This window comes from Papaver somniferum, chromosome 7 (assembly GCF_003573695.1).
Source record: "Papaver somniferum cultivar HN1 chromosome 7, ASM357369v1, whole genome shotgun sequence".
Classification (NCBI taxonomy): Eukaryota; Viridiplantae; Streptophyta; class Magnoliopsida; order Ranunculales; family Papaveraceae; genus Papaver; species Papaver somniferum.
In genome coordinates this window covers 59062214-59088228 of record NC_039364.1, presented here as the reverse complement: position 1 = coordinate 59088228, position 26015 = coordinate 59062214, and the positions used below count along the sequence as shown (strand labels likewise).

The window sequence follows — 26015 nt, the reverse complement described above, 5'->3', positions numbered from 1 at the left end:
CCTGTCAATATTTTATCAAATGTTTAAAAGAAGTCTCAATATACAAGAAGTCTGGAGGTAAAGTACCAGGAGCCTTACCTAGTTGCCGAAATCATACAAGGTTACTATTACAAGCTCCTTGGTACTGACAAGCTGGAAGGAGCAACAATACACGATAGATGATCATGTCAATGCCTAAAACGTTATGTTGTCATTTCCCTAGTATTTACCTTGTTTTCATACAATGTTTACAATTCCTCCAGAATGTTTGCACCAATTTGCATTCATAGTTAGGATTTCAGTCTATTAGCCAAGTGAAGCATCATTTCTTTCACAAAACAAAACCTATATTCTTTCAAAAGCAATCGCCTACCTGTTCAAAACCAAATCAAACCACAAAGGAACGTCTCATCTTTCCTGGAGAAAACACCTTTCATACCCCGAAGAGCAGCCTGCTTCAACTTCAACTCCTGAGACAGCTTCTCAAATTTCCAATTCTTTATGATTAATGAGATTCATGGAAGGAAGTCTATCCATTTCAGTTCGCGAATTTTGGATTTTGGAAATCCCTTCATATAACCAGGAAACATTAAACCCGAAGTCTACACACATGTCTTGATGATACTCTCGATTTGCGACCACTCATTCAGAAGAAGCATGCCTGATCGTACCACACAGTTGGTCGTGGAAATGTGTCCATAATTCTTCCATATTCGGGCGTACAACTCGGTATACTTAGCTGACACGCTGAACCCTCCAATTAACACATGATCTACAAGAGGAGCACCAAATTGAGGGTCGAGGGCGCAGTCACATCCTCAACATCATCGGTCGCCTCCATCCCTGGATTATCTCTCGGTCCTTCCTGCAACATCATCCCAAATAATGGAGAGTGCCGCCTTCGTTGTCATTGTATCCTGAATCTGTTCGGTTTTCATCGTTGTCATATGGAAGCGATTCTATATTTACTAGATTTCTCCTTTTCTTCTGAAGGTATCTTGAATGCATTGTCATCCTGACTACATGCAGCTAGCGCAAATCTAACAAAGGCATTCATCTTCCCAAAACATTAAAATTATGGAAGAAGTTGAGCAAGATTATTTGAGCCACCTGCAATCCTCTTTGACTGAACTTATTTCTCCCGGATACTGCCTCTACCTTATCTAGAGGATACTGAATGGAATTTGGAAAATTTTGAAATCCACTGGAGAGTCTGGATACTCATTCTTCTGGAGACAAAACCTTATTACACGTTCAGGATAGATCGATGGTACAGATTCTACACCCTCTGGGCCAGGAAGAAGAATCGTTACGTGATCAGGATGAGTCCTAACAGTCATGTAGGACATTTTGGAGAAGTCATCATTTGTATTTGGCATGTCTTTGGAATCATCAATGCCTCATTGCTTAGCAGCAAAAATATCTCCAGGTGACATCCTATCCAAACAAAATTTTTACGCTCTCGGTTACTGTTGGGGGGCTACACGTGCAAAACAGAAAAAAAACACTTACTTTGAGTTCTCTTTGCTCCCCTTGTTGCCGATCATAACTATTGGAGATTGCTTCGTTGCCGTTTATGCTTACTCTACCGCTGCTAACGAAGAAAGTCATTCACACCAAGCTAAATGTTCAACTTTGATCAGCTACTCGTGGATATTACACTCACGACTAAGATACAACTAGGGTTTATACCTCAAAAAAACATATGAAGAAGAAGAGTACCTACCTCGAGCTCCTTCTTCTATGTTCGTCTCTCTGCTGGCCTTGCTGCTGATATCTGTCCTGCCGCCGCTGTCAAAACTCAACTAATTGTTGTTACCAATGATATTAATGAAAGGGATGCTTCTAGCTGTCAATAGAGTTGATAAGTTAATACGACTTGACAAAAACAACAACAACAACGGGAAAAAAAACGAAGACGAGATAAACTTACCTTGCTATCGATTGGCGTATACGATGATGGGTTGGTCACGTTGTTCGTGCAAAACAGGAAAGAGAAAAATATCCCTTTATACCTGAAGAATTTCTAAATCCGGAAAGGACTTCTTCATCTCGCTAGCTACTTCACCAGTACGACTGCCAAAGAAGTCCAAACCAACTAATATCTCACGAGTAACATCTATCTACTTTATCTTATTAATTTTATTTTTCGTATGTCACCATCTAGTGCTTACCCCGCAACAATGTCACTGTTACGTGCTAAGAAGGGGACTTAATGTTGATGGTGGTTTTTATTTTAGGGCGAAAACTGTAAAAGTTTGTCTACCTGTCCCGGCATCAGAAGTAGTAGACCATGATATGTATGTATTCCGCAAGGAATTTGAAGAATATATAAAAATATGATGAGTGCATATGCCTCTCTTCATATTGTATTGAAACTCAAGCTCCTAGATGAATTGTTCATTAGTATAGAGACTAATGAGTATTTAAGCTCCTAGCTGCATTATTCATTAATGCCGGAGCTTGCTGAGTATCTATGCTATGTTCCCCGGCTGAACTCTTAATATTGACAGACAATTAATGTTTACTCGCAGATGGGTAGCATGAGTTTCCCGAAATGTCAACATTAAGATGCACATGAAGGCACTCAGTCAGAAGCACGCTGCGCTGCGCTCTGAGATAAAAAATTAGTAATTTCGTATCAATTCACCAAAATTGATTAATTTTGTGTCAACTCGCAAAATTCAATGTTTAACCTAATTTTACCAATATACAAAAGTTAGGTTTTTTGCGGCCTGCGCAATATGTCGATCCCTATTGGTCGAGACTAAACCTAGGCAAACTAGGGAATTTATCCATCATGGAACTAGTGGTAGCAGAATCCTACTAAAATTTGGAAAATAAGGAATAAAGGGAAATTGCGACGAATGAAGGCAGCGGAAAAAGGAGCACGACCGCTTCACTTGGCCGACCGATTTGCCCTAGTTTGCGCTGCCTATCACCAACCGGCCATGCCCCATGTTGCTGGCCTCCAGTCCCTCTTTCCCATCGACCAATCAAATTGCTCCAAATCCGCAGCCAACAATTTTAATTAAAGATGGTTGTCTGTCGGCCCCTCTTTCCCATCGACCAATCAGATCACTCTGAAGCTGTAATCTACACTTTTAATTAAAGATGGTTTTCCGTCGGCCGATAAAATTGCTTCTAAGTTGCAAGCTCCATGATATCTACCTGCTTATAGCCTACATGATCCACTCTCACCAATCAGATCGATTTAACTAGGTTGAACGATATCCAAAATATCACCCAAGGTTGGCCGAACAACTGGGAGCAACTTCTAAAGAATATGGACATGATCTATATTCCAAAAGTTTCATACGGATGTCTAGTATAACATACTAAAAAATCACATCAATCGGATTAACGATCTAAAAGATACATCTTAAAAGGCGAGCTAGGTCATGGCTGAAAACTGACAGAATTCCTCCTGAGTTTTTACTGTCGGGAAGTTTTCACCTCCTAAACGAGCTCAAAACCTAAATATTCCCGAGTAGGAAGACAATAATTTTTTTTTAATAAGAATGGAGGAGCGGATCATCAAAATCCGAGTTCGTATGAGAATTCTACAACAGTTTTAGTGAGGGTGTAACATCTGAATTTTCTGATTATGAAATTTCATGAAATAACATAAACTTCCGTAAATCATATCTAACCACCCAACTTGGATAGCTGATTTGATCGTCTTAGATCTAATTTGGATCGACCAATGAGATGCCATGATGACTACCTGTCATCCCCCTCCTATGACGACTGACTACCTGCCGCCTAGCTTGCGCGTGATTGGTCGAAATAATTAGGTCTTGCAAGTAAGACCCACTCAAAAATAACGTGTGAGACTTGTTACATTCTTTGTGTAACTTGCTCCATATTTTGTACCAAAATACTCGAGACATCAAACATGTCACAAACTGGGGGATGTTTATCAGGGTATTGGTCTGGCGGTTTACAACGTGCGGCGTGCAACACGCCCATTACGAGAAAGTGTCAGGAAAGACGGACAATTAGTGGCAGTAGAAAAGTAGTGGGAGTAAAACCAACCAGTCTTCCCCTCATAGTAGGGACGTGGTTTTTACCATTCTACACGATCTCCATTTCTCCATCACTCAAGTACTTTCACTTCCTATAAGATCAGTGTGTGTTCGACTATGACTTTTATAAATAGATTTTCAATCTATTTCTAACGACAAGAGTTCATTAACACAAGTATTCAGAAAACACCAAGAACTTATATCTTACATTCTGGAAGTGGGTTCTACATTCTGATACAAGTCATAAAACAACCACACTTTCATAGTTCATCATTCTAATCTTAACACCTTCTTTGCTTCCCTCCCTAAGATCAACTCTTCTCCTTCATTTTGTGACCGAAGCATGACTGGAACAACCATTTCTTAGTTTAGGCCAGAATTTTACAGATTGATCTCTCGAATCTAAAGTACTCTTGTGAAGTACATTTATTTAGGGTTTAGATTCGTTTCTCGACGGCACACCCAATTTACCATTTTCAGCACAATCAGTTTTTACCCTACTACACCATAATTAGAGTTTGTTGAATTTATAAAACAAAAAACATAATCTAAAAATTTAATTACTAGAAAAAACTTTCTTACCGCATTCACAATCTTTGAAAAAGAACGTGTTTATAGTCTTCCACCATCGTTCGAATATAACTTGAACTCCTTGAGTCATGTGGTTTCTAGGATGTATATGATATAAATGTCGCCAAGGATATCTTCGGTCTCTCTCTTGAACAACAAGGGGAAGTAACCCAAACATCGTATGGAATTCAGACCATCTACCTCTTAGATTGACTGAATTAACTCGCTTCGGATGGCTAGATATGTGCATGGGGAGTACACCATCACCAGCTAATTTTCTAACATTTTGAAACTCATATTCTTTATCCACAACAAAACTTAATCCACTGGCAGGGATACTAGTAGACCCTTTTAGTTTTCTGTTTCTTTTTCTTTTCTCACTTGCCACATATGTTTAGGAAGTAAAACTAAATAGAATTTTCTTAGCGAAGAGAACAAATGAGCAGAGAAAAGTTGAGAAGGGAAGATGAGGTAAAATGTGAGGGAATAGATGGGACGGTGCAGTATTTATAGGCGTTAGAAAGTCGATTGTTGGCGATATTAATTATAACGCTAGCGCTAGAGTTAATATCGTGCGATATTCATGGTAGCGCTGGCGATAAAGACTTTATCGCTGGTGATATTGTCAAGATCATTCGCTGGAAACTCTGTCGCTCCGTGGTTTTCCCATAATGGTGCAACTTGTTTGCCATGCCACCTGGTATGCCAAACATGTTTTTTGGGCATGTGCATATGAATATGCCTTAGAGCAAGGACAACGTGGGCTATACATGGAGCAAATTTTCCCATTCCCACTCCATAGTCCATATCCATAGTGGGCGGCGCAAAAGGGTTGTCGTCTCAAGCTGAGTTGATCGACTTAACTTTAGTCAAGCGACTCAATCTTGGTTGATCGGACAATCCTTGAATGAGCATTGGACATCAATTTTGAAATTTACTATTATTATTTTAAATTCAAATTCATCAAATTTGAATTTTGGCAAAGGAATGCTAGTTCATCCGACGGTTCTATTTTCTTCTTCTATAAACTCAACTCTTTTCAATTCAAAAATTACACCTTCTACACCCAGAATCTCAAACTTTTTCTGTGAGTCTAAATATGAAGAAAAAAATTCACAAAGAATAATAGAGCATAAGAAAAGGGCTTACAAAAAAGAAAAAGGTCGTAAAGCGGTTGAAAATTTTTCCTTAATGTGCACATGAGAGGAATTCTCAGAATGGACACGTCAAGGATGAATTCTGCACAACTACGAATCCGACAAGATGAATTTGATGAACTTCAGGCAAAGAAGGCATGCCTACAACACCCAACAACAGTTGACATTTATGCCGATTACGAAGACCCCTTACATGAGGATATCGATGGTGGCATTACACTGGTTTAGTTATTAGTGTTAATTTGGATATAATACTTAGTTAATTAGTTTTAAATTTTTGTAATATATTAATTCGTTTTCTTTCCGATGTAATAGGTAGTTTTAATATCAATATAATCCTTGCTTTGAATTTAAATGCTTATTTATTTCAAATGTAATACTTAAAAATTCCAGTCTCAAGGATTGTTCATTACACAACTCAAACTACATTAAAAGATATAAATTAATTGAAATGATAATTAAAAAGTAAAAAAATTAAAGATTGTGAGGGTGCCTTATTCCGCATTCAACCCCACTGTGCGCATTCCCCTAGTCTTAAATATAAACCTATGTTTTGAACTATATTTCCACTATTTTATACTCTCTTGCGGGCATTCCACGATGAGGTCCAACATCACGCCTCAAATATGTATTTGGATAACTTGTCCAACTGGCGTTGGATTTCCTCGATTACCATATTATTGAAAATGATGCAGGTAAACATAATCCTAATCATTTATAATGATTTAAACGAACGACATGGTCCACAAATTAAGTGGAACTTCCTCTTAAAAATTTCAAATACTCGTACGACATCCTTTCCCTATCTGCTTCTTGTTAAAGAACCTTCGATCGTTGTTTTCCTCGGGTATCTTAGTGTAATCTTGAACTAAAGTTGATCACGCTGGATAAATTATGTTTGCCAAAAAATATCCCATGTTATAATTTTTTCCATTGATGGTGAAATTTGCAGTTGAAGCAGTTTCATACTTCAATTCATCAAACTAAGGGGATGTATGATAAATATTGATATCATTATTTAAATTTGGAAGTAAAACAAAAACTAAAAAGTATGTCATATTCAACAATCATACGAAGCCGCCGCTTCCAGAGCAAAAATTGGTTTTGTCTAGTGGCTCTTATATTGACCTTCCCAAACATAAGGACATTCATACCACATCCAATGCGTACAATCACGATTACCCAACATTCTGAGAAATCCCCTCTTGCGCATTTTATTTTAGTAGTCGTTCGACATCATCTTGCTTTGGTTGTCGTTAATAACATTGACCAAAATATTGAATACATAGTTGCAAAACATACTAAGATTTTGGTATAATGTTCTCTTTTCAATATGAATATAATCATCACAGCATCTACTAGACACCCATAAGACAAAATCCTTAGTGTTGTTATGACATTTTGTTCAAGACTATGTCCCAGTATATTTCTCGCATCAAATTGGTAGTTGAATTTAGGGTTTACCCTACAAAGCTCTCCAGTAATCCTAATGACCAGGTGGTGTGGCAATGCGAAGTCGATATTGGAAATATTCATCAAAATACACCCACCCATCTATAAAAGAATCATGTGTCATCTATTGGTAGCCTTCCTCCCGGAATCTCCATGTATATATTCTTCTCAATACTAGTGCTGGTTCTAGAGCTCGGGGCATTTACCCTGTCCACAATTTTATTATTGTGTTGGTGATCATTCTTTCATCGTCTGATTTTCATCAATTTGATGCAAATGCTGCATAAACACTTGTTTGGTATTAGAGAAAGATTATTGCATTTATATGCATTTGCTCGTTAATATCCATACAAAAAAAAATTGATTGAAATATTGAAATCAAGTAATAAATTGAAGAAATTTGATGAATTCTTTTGAAACTAGAAAATAAATATTAGTTGTGTGTGTTAATTACTGGATAAGAGGTGACTTCTATAAATAAAATCATAATATGGTCGTTGGTTAATGGTATACAAATTTTTAGTTGCTGACCAAGACTTGGCCGACCATATCAAGTTGGACCGATGATCGGATCAATTTGAACCGAGGCTATTAAATCATTCCCGAGAAACTTTATTCCAAAATCGAGTTAGCCTATCCACGTGAACCATCAAATAGGAAATTTTATCAAGTCCCACTGGACTTGCTCGTACAAGTCGATATAAAAACGTTGAACTGTCTATATTTAAAATAATATGTGGAAATGAAACTTCTAGATGGAGTATAATTCTAGCAAAGTAAAGAATAAATAAGTTTTTCTGTTTTTACTATATTTTTTCTCTCATTTACTTCCATATACAAAACCACTTAAAAACATAATCACCGCCTAGGTTTTCCTACTCAGTTTTGTTCCATGGGAGCATATTTGAGCCGGTCTCATCTTCTCTTTGTAACTAGTTAACCATTAATAAGAATCCATGATTGGGGATACTTTCACAAATTGGGGGATACTAAAAAATAAAAAAAGATAAATAAACAATGAAGTAATTGAAATACCCTCTATCTAAAATACATTCGGCAACATATTGTCACACGACAATGCCGACAGTGCTTGAATCACAACCATTATTACCCCATGATCATCAATTGCCTCCATCTTAGTTAATATATAGGTTTAGTAGTCCTAGTTAGATTAGATGAGTGAGTTTAATTAGTGATAGAAAATCTAAGGGTTTTAAGTTTAATTTAATGAAATAAAAGAAGTTGGTAAAATTAAGAAGAAGATCAAGGTCCCCGTGATGATAAACTAATGCTATGTACTCTGTGATATACAAGTCAACGTTTAAATGGGCCTGAACTTTAAATTATGTGCTAAAAAGAAATCAAAGTATAAAAATCTGAAAAGACAAGGGTACCCAAATATACCTCAATCTTAAACTTTTGATCACAACCTATACAAGACTCCCTGTGTATAAACCTCTTGGAGCAACAATCACTCAAGGACTATTTCAACACAGCGTCCACTTGAAATAGGGTTAGTCCGGACTGACCTAACACGTGAATAATTATATCAGACAAGTGGAGAAATCCAATACACTTTGTGTGATCGCTTATGGATGTGAATCGAGACAATACAACAACAAAGTGTTCACTTGATAAAGGTACGGTAATGACCGAAACCAATAGGATTTGACATCAAGTGCCTTGTTAACGTACAAAGTGAAATTTACTTTAATTATAATAAAACAATTATAATGCGGAAATATAAAGTAAATGACACATCAAGATTTTGTTAACGAGGAAACCGCAAATGCAGAAAAGCCCCGGGACCATGTCCAGAATTGAATACTCTCAGGATTAAGCCGCTATACAAAATCAAACCAACTTCGTATAGTTGAAACCAAGCAACTAAACCTATAGTTCACCTAGTTCCGTCTGTATTCCCACGCCTCCAACTTGTAATAAGTCACGTATTTGGAACAATTCCTTTGGTTCGTATTCCAAACAGTAAAGGAACAACAAATCTATTTGGTAGAAACTCTTTTCAACCAAGTGATCTGAGTTCGACAAAATGCTCTTCCGTTTATCCCAATAAACTCCTTTGTCAGGTCCTTAGATCTATCTACTAACAATTACCGAAGTAATCGTCTAGATTTTACAATCAATACCTTGAATCACAAAGAAACGTATTGATGCCGATCTACTCAACTAATCAATCCAATCTACCACAAGGATAAACTGATTATAGTTGGATCATCTTTAACCGAAACAAGTATTGTGCACACCAAAGATTATGAACCCAAATCAGAAATCTTCAAAGTCTTCTTTGTCTTCAATCTTCTTAGATCTTCAATAAACACCTGCACACAATCAACTTTAATCTCTTGTGATCAATCACGCACAAAACGGAGTCTGTTAACAATGGATTATCACAAGACGTCTTTAGATCTACAAACAGTCTACAGATCCCCGTCGAAACTTCGATCTAGTTTGAGTGAATCTTATATCAGAAGAGAAGATTCTCAAGCATAAACAAACTAGGTGCAATCAAAGTTCAACAACCGTTAGTCAATTAAATCAATCGAAAACTAATAATAAACCACAATTATCTAGTTTCCCACCAACGGTACTAATAGAGCTTCTCAATCCCACAGAAGTCTTTAAACTGAGCGGCTGTAAGATATTTCGCCTAATTAGGTTACTTTCCTCTAAGAATAGGTGGCTCCACGAGTAACAACACAACTAGGTAGTTTTGCTGGCTCTGAGGATTAGTTTGCTAGAAATGAAAACTTTGGTATTTATAGACCAAGGAAGTTTGGACACCAAGGAATTTCCAAAATCAAAAATATTCTCAAGATACACAATATATTCCAGATTCGGTTTCCATAATTCCTGGAAATGCTTTGTCCAAACATTGACCGAAAATCTCTTAGAAAATCTCCAATTAGTAAATGCACATTACCAATTTTCATTTTCCAAAAATAAAATTAAAAACCTTAATTAAAAGATTCTCAACTTATTTTTCGATTCGGGATTTTTTCCTTTAGCTATTAAGGAATATCTTTGAACAATAAAAGATAAGCGTTACTGCACATGTTCAAATAATGTCGACATCATTACTTTGTAAGTCCTCTTTCATACTTACAATCTTGAAACAGATTTGCCATACTTCCAAACGAGTTTAGAATTGGTTCATCTGACTCTCAAGAACTATGTGATTGATTAAGAACACTCAATCACAAATCATGGGTTTCACGGTCCCACCAAAACAAGTTTCGGTTCTACCTCCATGTGAGTATTGTGCATCGTCACACTAGCTTTCCAAAAATTCGGTTGACTAGGTACTAGGATCGGTTCCCCACATACTTATGGTAACTACTTGTATTTGCTGCACATGTCCATAGGATCGGTTCCCCTTTCACTAAAAACTTGTTGTACATGTTCATAGGATAAGTTTCCCCATCTACTAAAAACGTGTTGCACCTCTTACAAGGATCAATTCCCCTTTTGTGATCGGTTACACCTCTTCATAGGATCGGTTCCCCTTTGCCTAGAGTTGGTCATACCAATAACACTAAATCGATCATACCATCTCAGGTGATTACTTAAGATCGGTTTCACTAATAAAAGTCATACCAATACAAAAGTCAGGCCTTGTGAATAGTTTTACCAAGAACATAAACAAGTCATGGGCGGTTATACTAATCACACATATTGGTAGTTCAAAAGATATGCAATGAATAATAATACCAATAAACCTAGTGATTTGCCTTTCGATTCTCGAAACAAGTTCATGAATTTACTTCCTTTAAACGAATGTAAAACATTGTTTCCTAGGATGAAATCTTCACCTCATACCCATACATAATCACAATAGCATTCAAACGATTATGTCGATGTCTTATATACGAAGTCCAAAATATAAGTGTCATACTTCGTATTGTATTCCTTAATACTACGTCTAACTAGAGTGTAATCATTCATGCTTCGCATTTATGTTTTCAATATGCACGACTTGAAAGATACATTAGGGAATGAAACAGTTCAAGTCAAATATCACTAACCTCAAGTGGAAGGATGATGGTGTCCTTGTATCTCCTTACTTCTTCACTTCTTCAAGTCTTCGCAATAGTTGTAATGTCTCATATCCTAGTACTTTCAAGCTAACCTATACGAAGTTGACTCTAGTACATAATCAAGCGACTCTTTAAATGAGTTTTGGTTCACAAAAATATGACAACCAAACTTGGCATACCAACGTTTGGTGGGTTCAACCGAGCTATGCTATAACAAAATCACTTAGTGTCGGCACGACCTTTATGCATGAAGATTATTGAAAACGCGGGGGTATACCAACCACACCCGATATTTCGTTCGACAATCTGTATGGACTAAACTCCAATATAATTTCGAGAGCACCAACTTAAAAGTGAGACTCAATCAAGAAAGATATCAAAGAGCTTTATCTCTTTCTCAATACAATCATTAAATCAACTAGATAGAAATCCGTGAGACTGATTGATATGAGAAATAACTTGGACGGTACCAAAGACCAATGCGCAAGTGTCAATCAAGTCCTATCCAACAAACAAGGTCGTATTTATCAACTATGATTAAACTACGCACAACCTGTGATATTTCAATTAGATAAACAAATATAATGCGGAAAAGAGATAACATAGACACCAGAAATTTTGTTAACGAGGAAACCGCAAATGTAGAAAAACCTCGGGACCTAGTCCATATTTGAACACCACACTAAACCACTACAGACTCTAGCCTATTACAAGTTAACTTCGGCCTGGAATGTAGTTGAGACCTAACCAAGTCTCACACCGATTAAGGTAGAGTCGCGTTCCTTACGCCTCTTGAATCCCAACGGGACTCTACGCACTTGATTCCCTTAGCTGATCTCACCCACGACTAAGAGTTTCTACGACCCAAAGTCTAAAACTTATAAACAAATTTGTATCTCACAGATAAGTATATTCTAGTTTTGTTTCCATCTTAAGATAAAGATCAAGGTGTACAGGAAACTCAACTAGTAATCCGGTCTTATACTCCCGAAGAGCAGCCTAGAGATATTAGTCACCTCACAATAACCTAATTAATTAATAGAAGAAGTTATTGCGGAATCACAAGTGTCTGAGACGAAGAACTGTTGTGATTACTTTTTATATCTTACCTATCAGAGATAAATCCGAGAAAACCTTAGAGAAGATTAAACTCAATAAGATAGAAAAAGTAAGATCAGTATACACAACTACATAGAAAATAGCTGGATCTGGACGAATCCCAAATGAGTCTTCAAGTCGTTAACCTAATAATGGTTTCGGAAAACCCTAGGTTAATGAAGAATCGACTCTAGTTTGCAATTATGACACACGAGAGTGTCAGGATTAGGTTTCCCAGATGCTAGAGTTCCCTCTTATATAGTCTGTCAAATCAGGGTTGCTTACAATCAAAGCTAAAATAACTTAGTAACAAAGCAATTGATACTCACTGTTAGATGAACTCCTGATTTAAGATTCAAGCTAAGTCTGTTTAGAAAATAAGCAATCAATCTCCACCGTTAGATGATATTAGCTTGATACACACAAATGAAATATACTTATATTTAGATATGGATGAACCATACTTAAACGTGTATAACCGTTGGCTCAACAATAGTTAACCGAAGTTAGCCACATGCACACTTATAGTTTAGCCATATTCATCTAACACTTCTTGATCAAATATGATGATCAATCAATCATGATAGATAATCAATTGAATCTAAATATGTTTTAAGAGAGTTGTTCAAATGTTCACTATCTCACGGAAATATTCATGAATAGTTTGTAGTTGTACAAAGTACTTATACAAAAACCAATTCACGAACATAATGCCACGGTTTACAAAACAAGTTCGCATACGTTATTTTATTAAAATTCTTGGGATTTTAGTTCGCAAACGAAACAGAGTTTACGAGGGTGCTAATTTTATCCTGGAGCGAGAAATGAAACCGAGTCTTAAATTGGGTCCGTGGTAGGTATCAGAAAAGCCTTTGTTAGTTGGTTTGGTCCCACCATACCATCAATTTGATAAGCAATCTTTATAGCATCCAAAGTTCTCGCATTCATTTTAGTGTCAACGATTGCAAAAACTTGGTATGATGTCTTTTTCCCCGAAATAAACCGTTGGATCGTCCTCGACCGCACACAAAAACAACAACAGTCAAGGGTTCATACACACTTTATGTCGAGACAAGCCAACGCAGATGAGCTGAAGCCGACTAGATTTGAGCCAACAGTTGCCCTGCTGAGGGAAAACAAAAGTAACCTTGGTTGAAACTTGAAAGTGGCTAGATTAAAGTTATAGGCGCAGTTGATTGTTGTCCGTTCCTTCCCTCTTGAGTGAGTGGGACTGATGAGAGAGAATGAGTGAGTGAAGGAATCAAAAAGCTTTTTGGTCTGAAAAGAAAATACAAGCATAAAGAATGCCACTTATTTGCGTGAAAGTTCAGTCCTTCTCCAGAACCCAAGTGAAAAGGTTGTGTTCATTAAAAATCGCTCTTTCTCATGTTTGTTTGCTTTCCCAAACAGTACTCACAATGGTGTCCGGGTAAGCGTTTTGTTCACCACTCTCTCAAGTTCACTCTTTTTTTTAGTCATCATCCTTTGTATGTTTGTTTGTTATAGGTAACTTTTTCTTTCAGAACACATGATGTCGATCTGTTGATTACTAAATACAAGTAGTACTTGATAGAAAGTTTTTTGTTCTCGAGTTTGGGTGAATGTTCTTTCTATGTTTGCTTTTCATTTATTTTTTTTCAAAAGTGTCCTAATTTCTTTATTGTGAGCACTGCTTAAATCTGACACTTGGCGGTTTTCTTCATTAATCGCATTTAATTGTTCTGATCAGATGGGTTTTCTTCAACTGTAATTTGTTGTGGTTAGAAAAGCTTTGCTCTTTTGACTGTTGTTTGTTGATGTAGGAAAGATCATGAATGATCAAGGATCTTGAGAAGCTCTTTCTGGTTGCTACAACCAAGATCACTGGTAAAAATTTGAATTCATATCTAAATGAAACTTCAAAATTCATCCTTTTATATTGATTATCTTTCTTCGTCTTTGTTATCTATTCTTTTGTTTTGGTAGGGCTTGATTGTATGAATTGGTGAAAAGAAGAAATCATTTGAATAAACTTTCCTGTTTTTGGTGCTCTTCATACATTATTCATAATGGTTTCAAGGTCTTATTCCAACCTTTTGGACCTTGCATCGGGTGATACTTCAACATTTGGCCGTGTTGGAAAGAGGCTTCCTAGAGTCATGACTGTGGCAGGGATAATCTCTGAACTGGATGATGATAATTGCAATAGTGTTAGTTCAGATGTTCCGTCCTCAATCTCTCAGGAACGAATGATCATAGTTGGAAACCAACTTCCTCTACGCGCCCATCGAAGATCCGATGGTGGGGGTTGGAATTTCAGCTGGGACGAGGACTCGCTTCTTTTACAGCTCAAAGATGGTCTAGGAGAAGATGTTGAAGTGATCTATGTAGGTTGCTTACGAGAGGAAATCGATCCGAGTGAACAAGATGATGTTGCTCAAACCTTGCTTGAGACCTTTAAATGTGTTCCCGCATTTCTTCCACCTGACCTATTCACTAGATTCTACCATGGTTTTTGCAAGCAGCACTTGTGGCCTTTGTTTCACTACATGCTTCCCCTCTCACCTGATCTTGGTGGCCGGTTTGATCGTTCTCTCTGGCAAGCTTATGTGTCTGTCAACAAGATATTTGCGGATAAAGTAATGGAAGTAATCAACCCTGACGACGATTTTGTGTGGGTTCACGATTACCATTTAATGGTGCTACCAACCTTTTTGAGAAAGAGGTTTAATAGGGTGAAGCTTGGGTTTTTCCTTCATAGTCCGTTCCCGTCATCTGAAATCTACAGGACACTTCCTGTTCGGGATGAGCTTCTTCGAGCCCTACTAAATTCTGATCTAATTGGTTTCCACACTTTCGATTATGCCAGGCACTTCCTTTCATGCTGTAGTAGAATGCTTGGCCTAGCTTATCAGTCCAAACGAGGTTACATAGGGCTCGAGTACTATGGTCGCACAGTCAGTATTAAAATTCTCCCTGTAGGAATTCACATGGGTCAGCTTCGGTCGGTGATGAATCTTCCGGAGACTGAATCACGAGTTGCTGAGCTAATGGATACATTTAAAGGTCAAACTGTGTTGCTGGGAGTTGATGACATGGACATTTTTAAAGGGATCAGCTTGAAATTGCTCGCTATGGAACAACTGCTCATGCAACACCCTCATTGGAGGGGAAAGGTTGTGTTGGTTCAAATAGCAAACCCTGCAAGAGGAAGAGGGCGAGATGTCCAAGAGGTTCAAAGTGAGACTTGCTCAACCGCAGAGAGGATAAATGCGAAATTTGGGAGACCTGGTTATAAACCAGTGATTTTGATTGATACCCCACTTCAGTTTTATGAGAGAATTTCTTATTACATGATTGCTGAATGCTGTCTTGTTACAGCAGTGAGGGATGGTATGAATCTCATACCTTACGAATATATTATATGCCGACATGGAAATGAGAAACTAGATGTGGCATTGCAAGTAAACCCATCCACCCTTAAGAAGAGTATGTTGGTGGTGTCAGAGTTCATTGGTTGTTCTCCATCACTGAGCGGAGCGATCCGTGTTAATCCATGGAACATTGATGCTGTGGCTGAAGCTATGGACTCTGCCTTGGGGGTCCCTGAGTCTGAGAAACAGTTACGTCACGAAAAACACTACAGATATGTAAGCACACACGACGTGGGGTATTGGGCACATAGTTTCTTACAGGATCTAGAGAGAGCATGCAGGGATCATTTGAGGAGAAGATGTTGGGGAATTGGGTTTGGTTTAGGATTTAGAGTTATCGCACTTGACCCGAACTTCAGGAAGCTTTCAGTTGAGCATATAGTTTCTGCATATAAAAGAACAAAAAACCGAGCTATTCTGTTGGACTATGATGGTACTATGATGCCACAGACATCCATCAATAAAACTCCGAATCCGGAGGCAATTGGTTTCTTGAACAGTTTGTGCAGGGACCCGAAGAATGTTGTCTTCCTTGTTAGTGGGAGAGATAAGACAACTCTGACTGAGTGGTTTTCATCTTGTGAGAAGCTTGGTATCGCAGCTGAACATGGTTACTTCGCAAGGTATACAATTTTCTCATCTGCTTAAAAAGTAAAAAAGTGGACTGTTTATCTTTTGTTCTTGTATTGCATGCTGTAACCTCATTTCCTCGTTTTATGGTACTTCACTGAGCAATCGGATATTCTATGTTTGTCGAGACCACCCAGTTTTAGTTTGTGAAATTTGTGGTTTTGTATGCTTATGTCAAAAACTTTTGTTTCTCCTTCCACTCCAGGCTAAACCAAGACGAGGATTGGGAAACTTGTGTGAATGTGGTGGACTTTGACTGGAAACAGACTGCAGAGCCCGTGATGAAGTTGTACACTGAAACAACTGATGGTTCTACTATAGAGACCAAAGAGAGTGCACTTGTTTGGCACTACCAGTATGCAGATCCAGATTTTGGGTCATGCCAGGCTAAGGAGCTACTTGATCACCTAGAAAGTGTTCTTGCGAACGAGCCAGTCTCTGTCAAGAGTGGCCAACATATTGTCGAAGTTAAACCTCAGGTATGCCCTAACCTTGGAGCTAATTGGTGAGTGTTCTGCTTTATGTCTTAAAAACTCTAAATTCCTTTTTTTGCTCAGGGTGTCAGCAAGGGTCTGGTAGCAGAACGTCTCCTATCAACAATGCAACAAAAGGGCATGCTACCTGACTTTGTTCTTTGCATTGGTGACGATCGATCAGATGAGGACATGTTTGAAGTCATAACAAGTGCGGTGGAAGGCCCGTCTCTCTCCCCTGTAGCTGAAGTTTTTGCTTGCACGGTTGGCCAAAAACCAAGCAAAGCAAAGTACTATTTGGAAGACACTACAGAAATAGTCCGAATGTTACAAGGACTTGCTACAGCTTCAGATCAGGCCACAAGGAGCTCATCTCAACTTTCTCACTGAATGCTGCTGATGAAAACAAGCCGAAAAGTGTGTCCGAGGACATTTATCCTACTGTTTTTGATTTATTTGCGTGTTTTGCCTTTCTTCTAATTTAAACTAATTACTAATCCCTCCGTTTCATAAAGACAGTCCGCTTTGACTTTCTCAAAATATTAAGGGGACCATATTATTTTACTTGACTATCCTTAGTTACTTACCTATTTTATTTTAATAAAAATGATAGCAATAAAGACAATCCACAATTGTTGTGAGAATTATAAATACGAAATATAAAAGAAAAATTTAAAAGATATCGAATTTACGAAGTATAAACTTTATAAGGAATTTAATTTTTAGAGTTAAATGTATATTTCCTTGAAAGGAATGAAGGATATATTTATTTCCTCAATTATACTAATTTCTTTAATATTTTAGATTGGGTCACGTTAAAAATGGATTTATGATAATAAAGAATTCAAGGGTATATTAGAGAGTTCATTAAAAAAGTATGACTATAAACAGAAGCTGAACACAATTTTGAAACTGACGAAAAAGGAATAAAGGACGGTCTTTTAGAAACAGAGAGAGTACTATTTTTCTCTTTATACGTTTGGTGTGGGATTGTAGTCGAGCTTGTGTGCCTAATGGATATGGTGAGAATGCACGCGACAACAGTTAGGCCAAGTGGGTTTCGATTCAAAAGCCTTGGTGAAGAATAATTATGTCCCTCTATTTATTTATGTTGTTGCCGAAGAGATATATGTTACTCTAATTTGAGTTAGGGAAATAATGTGCAATATATGTATCTTTCTTGAGAATAGAAAATCCTTTTATTCATAATCAACTGTTACTTAAAAAATAAGAGTTCTTTAAGAATCCTATTATTGGGGCTTTGAAAGTCAATGGTCTTTTGGAGCTTTTTAGGGTCATGAAATAGTAAATGAGGTTATCTTTTATCACAATATATGTACCTTACCTAAATTTCATTATTCATAAAAAAAAAAAAAGATCCTAAATCTATAATCTTCTCCTTCTCCTTCTCATTTACAATCATGATGAAGATGATGATCATGATTCATCATGATGAAGATCATAAAAAGCTAAATCTATTATCTTCTCCCCATCCTTCTCTTCTCATTCATAAATTTTGAAAAGATGATGAGCATAATTTCATCATGATGAGGATGATGATCATCAAGAAAACCCAAAAGTATTTTCTTCTCCTTCTCCTTCACATTCAAAGATCATGATAAAGATGATGATCATCGTAAAAAGAAAAACTAAGAAAACCCACTATTTATTTTTGTTTTAAATGGTTAAAAAAATCCAATACGATGAATTTCGGGTAAAAAAAAAAAGTTTCTGAAAGTATTTACGGCTGGGAGTTCTTAGATTCCCAACCGTGAATCAAGATTACGGCTGGGATAGTTTGTCGACCCAACCGAGATTCCATGTTTCGGCTTGGTTTTTCCAACCGAAAGTTTTTCGATTTTTTTTTTGGTTTTCAGAACCAGTTACGGCTAGGTTTTCCCAGCCTTAACTGCACTTCGGCTTGGTTTTCGGCTGGGATAATTTGTCGACCCAATCGTAGAACGAAAAAACGGTTGGGAAATAATGGTGTTCCAAGTCGTATTTTTTGTTTACGGCGGGGAAATAAAGAACTCCTAGACGAAATCATTTTTCTGATTATTTTTGTTTTTAGAACAAGTTAAGGCTGGGTTTTCCTAGCCGTAACTGGTTCTGAAAACCAAAAACATCAGAAAATTGATTTCAGTTGGGAAAACCAATCCGAAACATGTACTTTCGGCTGGGAACCTAAGAACTCCCAACCGTAAATACTTTCATAAACTTTTTTTTTAACCCGAAATCCATAGAGTCATATTTTTTAACCATTTAAAAGCAAAAATAAATGGTGGGTTTTCTTAGTTTCTTCTTTTTATGATGATCACCATCTTTATTATGATCTATGAATGAAAAGGAGAAAGAGAAGATTATAATTTTGGGTTTTCTTTATGATCGTCGTTCTCATCATGATGAAACTATGATCATCATCTTTATCACAATTTATGAATGGGAAGAGAAGGATGGGAAGAAGATAATAGATTTAGTTGTTTTTTTTTAATGATCTTCATCATGATGAAATCATGATCACCATGATTTGTAAATGAGATGGAGAAGGAGAAGATTATAAATTTAGGTTTTTTTTTTTAATGAATAGTGAAATTTAGGCAAGAGTATTTTTGACTTTTTCATATACCTTGAGTCCCCTATCCATTTTTTTTAGCTACACACATCATTTTAGCCCCCAAGAACTCTCCCTCCTATAACCCCAATAATAGGATTCTTCTTTAATGAGTGTTGTGCTAGCATAAAGTGATTAGCTGCTTAAGGTGTTTCTACCGAAGCTGCTACACATCTATGCTTTTCAGCCCTTAATTGGAAAGTGGTGAACCCGTTGGGGCTGGTGGTGTGTCTTGAACTGAATGTTATAGACCAATACGACGATGACACATAGGTAGGGTATTATTTTAGGTGTAAAGAAGCGGTAGATAGATAACATGCGTAGCTATCTGGCTACCGTTTTTTTACACGAAAAAAAAAATACCCCGCTTATATGTTATTACTGTGTTGGTCCAGTGTCCCAAATATTCTAAATACTTTAGCTAAGGTTAGTTATTTCCGGTTATGTTTCTTGCTTCGTCCAAAATCTTTTGCCTTGCCGTCGGAGTGATATTGATCTCCCATTAATAAAAAATTTGAATACCGGTCAAGGCATTCTTTTCTGCCCATGTTAGAAATTTACGGTATGTGATAAGAAATAATTAGACTTGAGATGCTTAGAGAAACTATTTGTAAAGCGTTATTTGTTCCCATTCGATTAGAATTGTTACAGGGAGCGATTGAAAATTGCTTCCAAGATATAACAAGTCTTCGTGTGATTGACAATCAACAGTATCAGGAAATCACCCTTGAACTCTGTTGATATTTACTACATGTTCTATAACGCCACAATCAAAGAAGAGAGAAGAGATTACTATTGTTGTAGTCTTGTTTACCTGGATTCTTTTATAGATTCCAAAGAGTTGTGTCTCATGCTAACTTGTATGAAACACATCCATATGTCTGTGTTGAACATACGAACCTTTGAACTTGAAAAGTCAAGTTAAATCAGTTTGTAACTAAGTCAATTCTCTCTTCTTAGGTTAAACAAAAATCAGTTACATAAATCGACTTGGATTATATCTCTGGAACGTATCTATTCATAGATAACTAAAATATATTTAATATGTATATTGAATAGTTGATCAGAATATTCAAGAATCTCCCATTGGATTAAATATAAGCGTGTTAATAGTTTAAACGAGTAATGTGATGTTTTTATGCATACACAAGAGTATCACTGAGATTAAACTTTTGTTTACTGTACATGTCTCAAAATAATGTCAAAGTTAATGCTGGTCTTGGATTTAAAACGCCTACTTCTTGTGACGCAACCGGAAACACCATACCCATATAATAATGAGTTTGATTGTCGCTTAGCACTTTTATGGCCTTGTGCTTACCTAGTTTCCTGAGCAATCCAAAGAGAAACCTCACTTTAATGAGAAGCGACACCACTTCCGTGAGCACATAGGTTTTATGTCATTTTTAAAACTTATTCACCAAGAACTAGACTTCATTAAGGCTAGTAATTGACCTTTATTCATAAAGGTAGAAGACATTACAGTAGAACCTCCATATATTAATACTCTCGGGAACGCACAAAACTATTAACATATGGAGGTTGATAAATGTGTGATTTTACAAGTCGAGACTATGATTTCGTATCAATATGTAGATGTTATTAATATATATATATATATGTTCTGCTGCAATACTAATTTTCACTATCAGGATCCAAAAGTTTAGTGTTCAAAATAATCGCTTATCACCCATTGCCAGTGGTTGATCGGGTTACCATTACCAGTGACTAAATAACTTTCAGGTTACAATCCCATGTGTACAGTGAATTCAATGTGATTCTTTCAAAGGAAAATCCCTACCAAAAGGTTTTAGCCAAACTAATTTTGTCACATCTATTAGATTCTAGATCTAATGGTTACAACATATCAGTCCTAAGGACTTCAGATTACAGACTTTCAAGAAATACAATATAACACTTATGCCAGACAATCTATCTATATCCTTATGCATAGATTCTAACCAGTATTTTAAATGCACAACTCTACCAAGTGAAATAGTGAACAATCTAAGTCCTTACTAAAACGACATGTCACACTGCATTCGACTTCACCAATCGTATATAAATTATCATTTGGGACAATTTCTTGTGACATTATGATCTTAGTTCATAGGTTTAGTTTTGTTTCTTGGATACAAACCTTTGTATAATAAGTACCACACTACATCAAATATGTGTTTTAAGCTTATTTGATGGTATTTTTCAATGATGTTGTAGTAAGATGATTCGTTCACTCAGATTTGTTGAGAATTTGTTTTAAGACTTAATAAAGAAAATAAGAAAAAATATATATACACAATTTGTCACAAGATGAAGAGACGCTGAGACGCGAGATTCCACTACTTTTCATATTGTTATGGTTCAGTCATTAACTCTAGACAATATAGATCAAACTAAAGAAGTTGTGACTGTAGTTCTTTGCCAAAAATAGATTTCGTAAAATATTATTTGTAAGTTAAAAGCATGACGCATCTAAAGTATTTAGAACTAAGCATGCGGCATCTAACAAAATAATAAATGATTAATAGAAATCATAAAGCAATTTAATCTATGCAAAAAGTCAATAAAAGAATTAATTCATTTACCACAATCATGAAAAGTTGCTTCCCCCGTTGTCCCAGTGATGGGGTCTAGCTCCGCATGGTGAAAACACACTCAAAGGAATTTTTCATTGCTCAAAAAGGTGTTTACAAGGAGAAAAGATATAAAACAGGGCCTTTGTAACAATTATAATTGTTACAAAACGGACTGTTACAGAGAAACACTAACAGACTGTTGCGATTTCGAAATAATTGTTACAGAAACTGTTACAAAGATATTGAATTTGAAACTATAGGCAACGGTTTCTGCGACTGTTCTTGACTGCTGTTCTGTGTTCTTTTTCATTAATGGCAGCAGCAGAGACCAGCTCTGCAACTCCCGATTCTCACCTCTATTCCGTCCCCTAACGCTCCTCAACCCCACTGTGAGTCCTGTCATGCCTTTATATAGTCACCGCACCAAAAATCTTCGCAATAAACTCCCAAATCTCCTCGCTGCCAAACCATTAAGTCAGGAATATTTTCCTTCCTGTTTTATCTTCTTACGCGTCTGCAGCTGCCTATCTCCACTCAACACGATCACATTTCACCCAGTGAATGCAAAATAACATCCAATGATAATGTTCCCCCCAATCAATTCGTATCTTCCATATATATTCAACAAAAATATTCCGAGAATAAGACACACTCTGTTTTTTTTTCTCGTATTTAAAACACTACCATCCCTGTTTCGATTACACAGGAAGGTATCAATCCAAAACCAACAGAAGATCTCCATAAAATCTCGCCGAAATCAATACAGAAAATCCGAGTTTATCCTCATCTTTATTTCGTCGAGAAACGATTATCCAGCCCAATTTACTTGATCCAAGAAGACATATCGACCCTGTTTAGTCTTAACAGGACCAGCCCAACCAAATTGAATGATTGAATCTGATAAAATCACGTTTAACCTCTGATCCAAAAATTCACCAACCGTCTGCAACAGTTTCCCGCCAAATTCTTTGTTTGAAATGTTGAAGAAGATTCCCCTTAACCAGAGTAGGGGTGCGAGTAGCACTGGGATGCCCCATAGCAATTGGGTTGCCCCTTAACCATACTGAGAGTCCGTTTAACACCTGTCTTCCGAGGGTGCCTTTAGCAACTTTTTTTGAGCCGATTATTTTCGAAAATGTTTATTTCCAAAAATACCTAAAAATACATAAATACACCGTATTAGTACAAAAATCGAATTCCAACAAAACAGACATTGAGGATAATTTAGACACACAAATGTGTCTATCAAATACGCCCAAACTTATTATTTGCTAGTCCTCGAGCAAAACTAATAAAAATAAAACCGAGTTAATCTCTGGAGGGTTTACCAGAGGTGTACCCACAAAACCATTACTCCAGACCCTAGATATCTACGCAGAACCTTGGAAGGCACTAAAGAATCTCCTTGGTTGGCATACTTATTGACTACAGGAGGAAGTACCCTGATGCGAAATTCCAATTGTTGTACACGAGTTTGCACTCAAGCATACTAGAATTCATATAAAGTGACAGGGCTCTACTCAGATAGTTTCTGTACATCATAACCGGAGTCAACCAATCACATGGAAAGATTAAGAAGATGGATAAAGATAAAAGATAGATGGTTTAAAGTGAACGGTGTTTCCCATATCTATCTGAAGGCCTCTGCCAAGATGGACCTATCCTAATAGACTGAGATACCGGTCTGACTATATCAACACAACTGGCATATACAAGGGGACCAGTGGTCGATAAACCTAACTCTAGGTCAACACAACTGGCATATACAAGGGCACCAGTGGTCGACTTTATTGAATTTATTCCGGTTGGTCTGATGGTCTGGTCTTAATTCTTTTTTTTTTTTTTTTTGTATCTCAATCACCCTATTTCACCCTAGCAAAGGTAACAACTTGAATCGTGTGCCCCACCAAATCACTTAAAAAATAAAAACAGAAGGATTAGGATTCAACGAGATATAGCGAAAGTACCATGTTTTTTTTTTTAATTCTAACATCTGAGCTCTGTTCTTTTATGAATAGACTCTTTAGATGTTTCCATCTAATCAGATTGGTTCCTCAACTCCTACAACCAAGATGTTTTCATCCACTTAGATAGGTTAGTGCTATCCTTAATAGGCATAAATTTCTAGGCTCTGGAGTTTATTTATACTGCAACTAAAAAGTTTCTCCATACCCCCAAACTTAAATCTAACATTGTCCTCAATGTTCTAAAGATAAAATTAAAAGCATGAACAAGGAGAAACTGTTACCACTTGAAGCAAAAGAGTTAAGGAAAGATATTACCATATTGCATGAGTTACCTCCCAAGAAGTGCTAAGATTAAAGTCTTCAGCCAGACATCAAAAGGAATTAGTCACCTCTTAGAATCATAAAGTAATAGCCGGAATAACTGTGGATCACCAAAACCAAATAGGGCTATCACAAGTAAAAGGAACCCACAACATCCCAAGAAAATTAGCAAATAAAGCACGCCCTTGTCTAGTTTCCTGTTTAAGACAACTACATCTAGTTGTGGTTTCTATAACAGGGTCTAGATAAAAAGCTTTCATTGGTGGGATTTCCTTAAAGGCATTCTGAATATCAGGATGAAGAGTCTGGAAATACTCAAGTAAGAACTTAGAAGCGCATAACAAAAGCCTGAATAACTGGGGATCCTCTAAGTCAATCAGATTTGACTCACACAGCTGACCACAATGAAAGAGATGGTCTTCCTTAAGAAAATGTGTCGACCCTATTCTCCTAAAGTAATTAGGTTCAGTCTCAAAACTTAATAACCGACACATCTGAAAATCATAGGTTCCCACAATTGGAAGAAAAGTTTTTGGCGGGAAAACAAAGTCAATTTTGGTATTATCTCCTGGGTAAACCACATCAACCAGAGGATGGATTTCTAACAACTGAGCTTCTTTTTGGATATTACTAGGTTCGGGAAAACGTGTATGGAGATAATCTTGTAAGATGGTTGAGGCACAAATGTCAAGTCCTACACGAGGGAACTTTCTAAGAGTTAAAAGATAAAGCACATGGAGAATGACCCCCAAACTTAGAGTTTTATGTGTCTCTAGAAAGACTAGTCACAACTTCCCTAATTTCTAGGTCATCAGATTCCTGAAAATGGTCAATTGATTCTTCTAAGTCTGGTTCATCCTCGCTCATCTCTAAGAGTTTATGGTCTTCTAAGATTAGTGTTTCTAAATCGCTAGACTCTAAAACATTATTCTTAGGGTAAACTCTTTCCTCTAAACCATCATCACAATCATATAAAGGATTACCAGCGAAAGTTTCTAGTAAAGGCTCATTAACTAAGGTGTTAATCATAGTTACTTCCTCCGATTCACTGATAGGCACATCAAATAATAGATTATCCAACATACTGCAGGCTAAAGGATCATGAACTACATCGTCTAAAGCGGTGATATCTCTAGTCAAATCCTCATCCTTTTGAATATGTGAATATTTATTAAAATTATTTGGATTTGTACTAGAAACAATACTATCATTATAAATCTCAACCGGAGTAACAAATTCCTGATCACTATGCCTACATATTTCATGTTCTTCATCAATACTATCCTCATCATAATCATCTTTATAATAACATGAAAAAGATCGAACCTCATCAAAACAAGTAGTGTTACCAATTCTAACCTCGTCATCTTGATTATGTGAATAAAATCTATCCTTATTTTCTAGGGTAAAACTGGGAACACTGTGTTGGAAATTCATATAATTTCGAGTAATTCTTTCGTTCGTCTCAGCTATCCGCTTGAGGTGGTCTTCTAAAGAAGGTTCACTCATTATTGTAGTTCTTTCGTCTATAATTATACTATTCATCTCAGCTAACTTTCGCGTCGACTCAGCTAACTTCCTGAGGGACTCTTCTAAAGGAGGAATAGGAACAGAGGGATCATAAAAAGGACTACTTTTCAATAGTTTGATTGTATCCTCTAGAGACGAAGAACTAGTACTATAAT

At 36.8% G+C, this 26015-nt stretch overlaps 1 protein-coding gene across 2 annotated transcripts; it reads left to right on the top strand.

Annotated features, from left to right (window-relative positions):
• Positions 1-13621: 13621 nt before the first annotated feature.
• Positions 13622-17480, top strand: LOC113297413 (alpha,alpha-trehalose-phosphate synthase [UDP-forming] 5-like). Of its 2 annotated transcripts, none has more exons than XM_026545866.1 (5): positions 13622-13768; positions 14142-14205; positions 14305-16375; positions 16588-16861; positions 16940-17480. In XM_026545866.1, the coding sequence occupies exons 3-5, from the start codon at positions 14388-14390 to the stop codon at positions 17243-17245; spliced, it is 2568 nt and encodes an 855-aa protein (XP_026401651.1). In that variant the 5' UTR covers positions 13622-13768; positions 14142-14205; positions 14305-14387; the 3' UTR covers positions 17246-17480. The 2 variants fall into 2 exon arrangements, with proteins under 2 accessions (XP_026401651.1, XP_026401652.1); XM_026545867.1 differs by having other exon boundaries at positions 13629-13768; positions 14147-14205.
• The last annotated feature ends 8535 nt before the right edge of the window (positions 17481-26015 follow it).

What these genes read in the sequence shown, in the direction of transcription:
- LOC113297413 (XM_026545866.1), top strand. Translation starts at nt 14,388, where the DNA reads ATGGTTTCAAGGTCTTATTCCAACCTTTTGGACCTTGCATCGGGTGAT. An exon ending in GAACATGGTTACTTCGCAAG is followed by an intron (nt 16,376 to 16,587) that starts GTATACAATTTT and finishes CTTCCACTCCAG; the next exon opens with GCTAAACCAAGACGAGGATT. An exon ending in TTGTCGAAGTTAAACCTCAG is followed by an intron (nt 16,862 to 16,939) that starts GTATGCCCTAAC and finishes TTTTTTGCTCAG; the next exon opens with GGTGTCAGCAAGGGTCTGGT.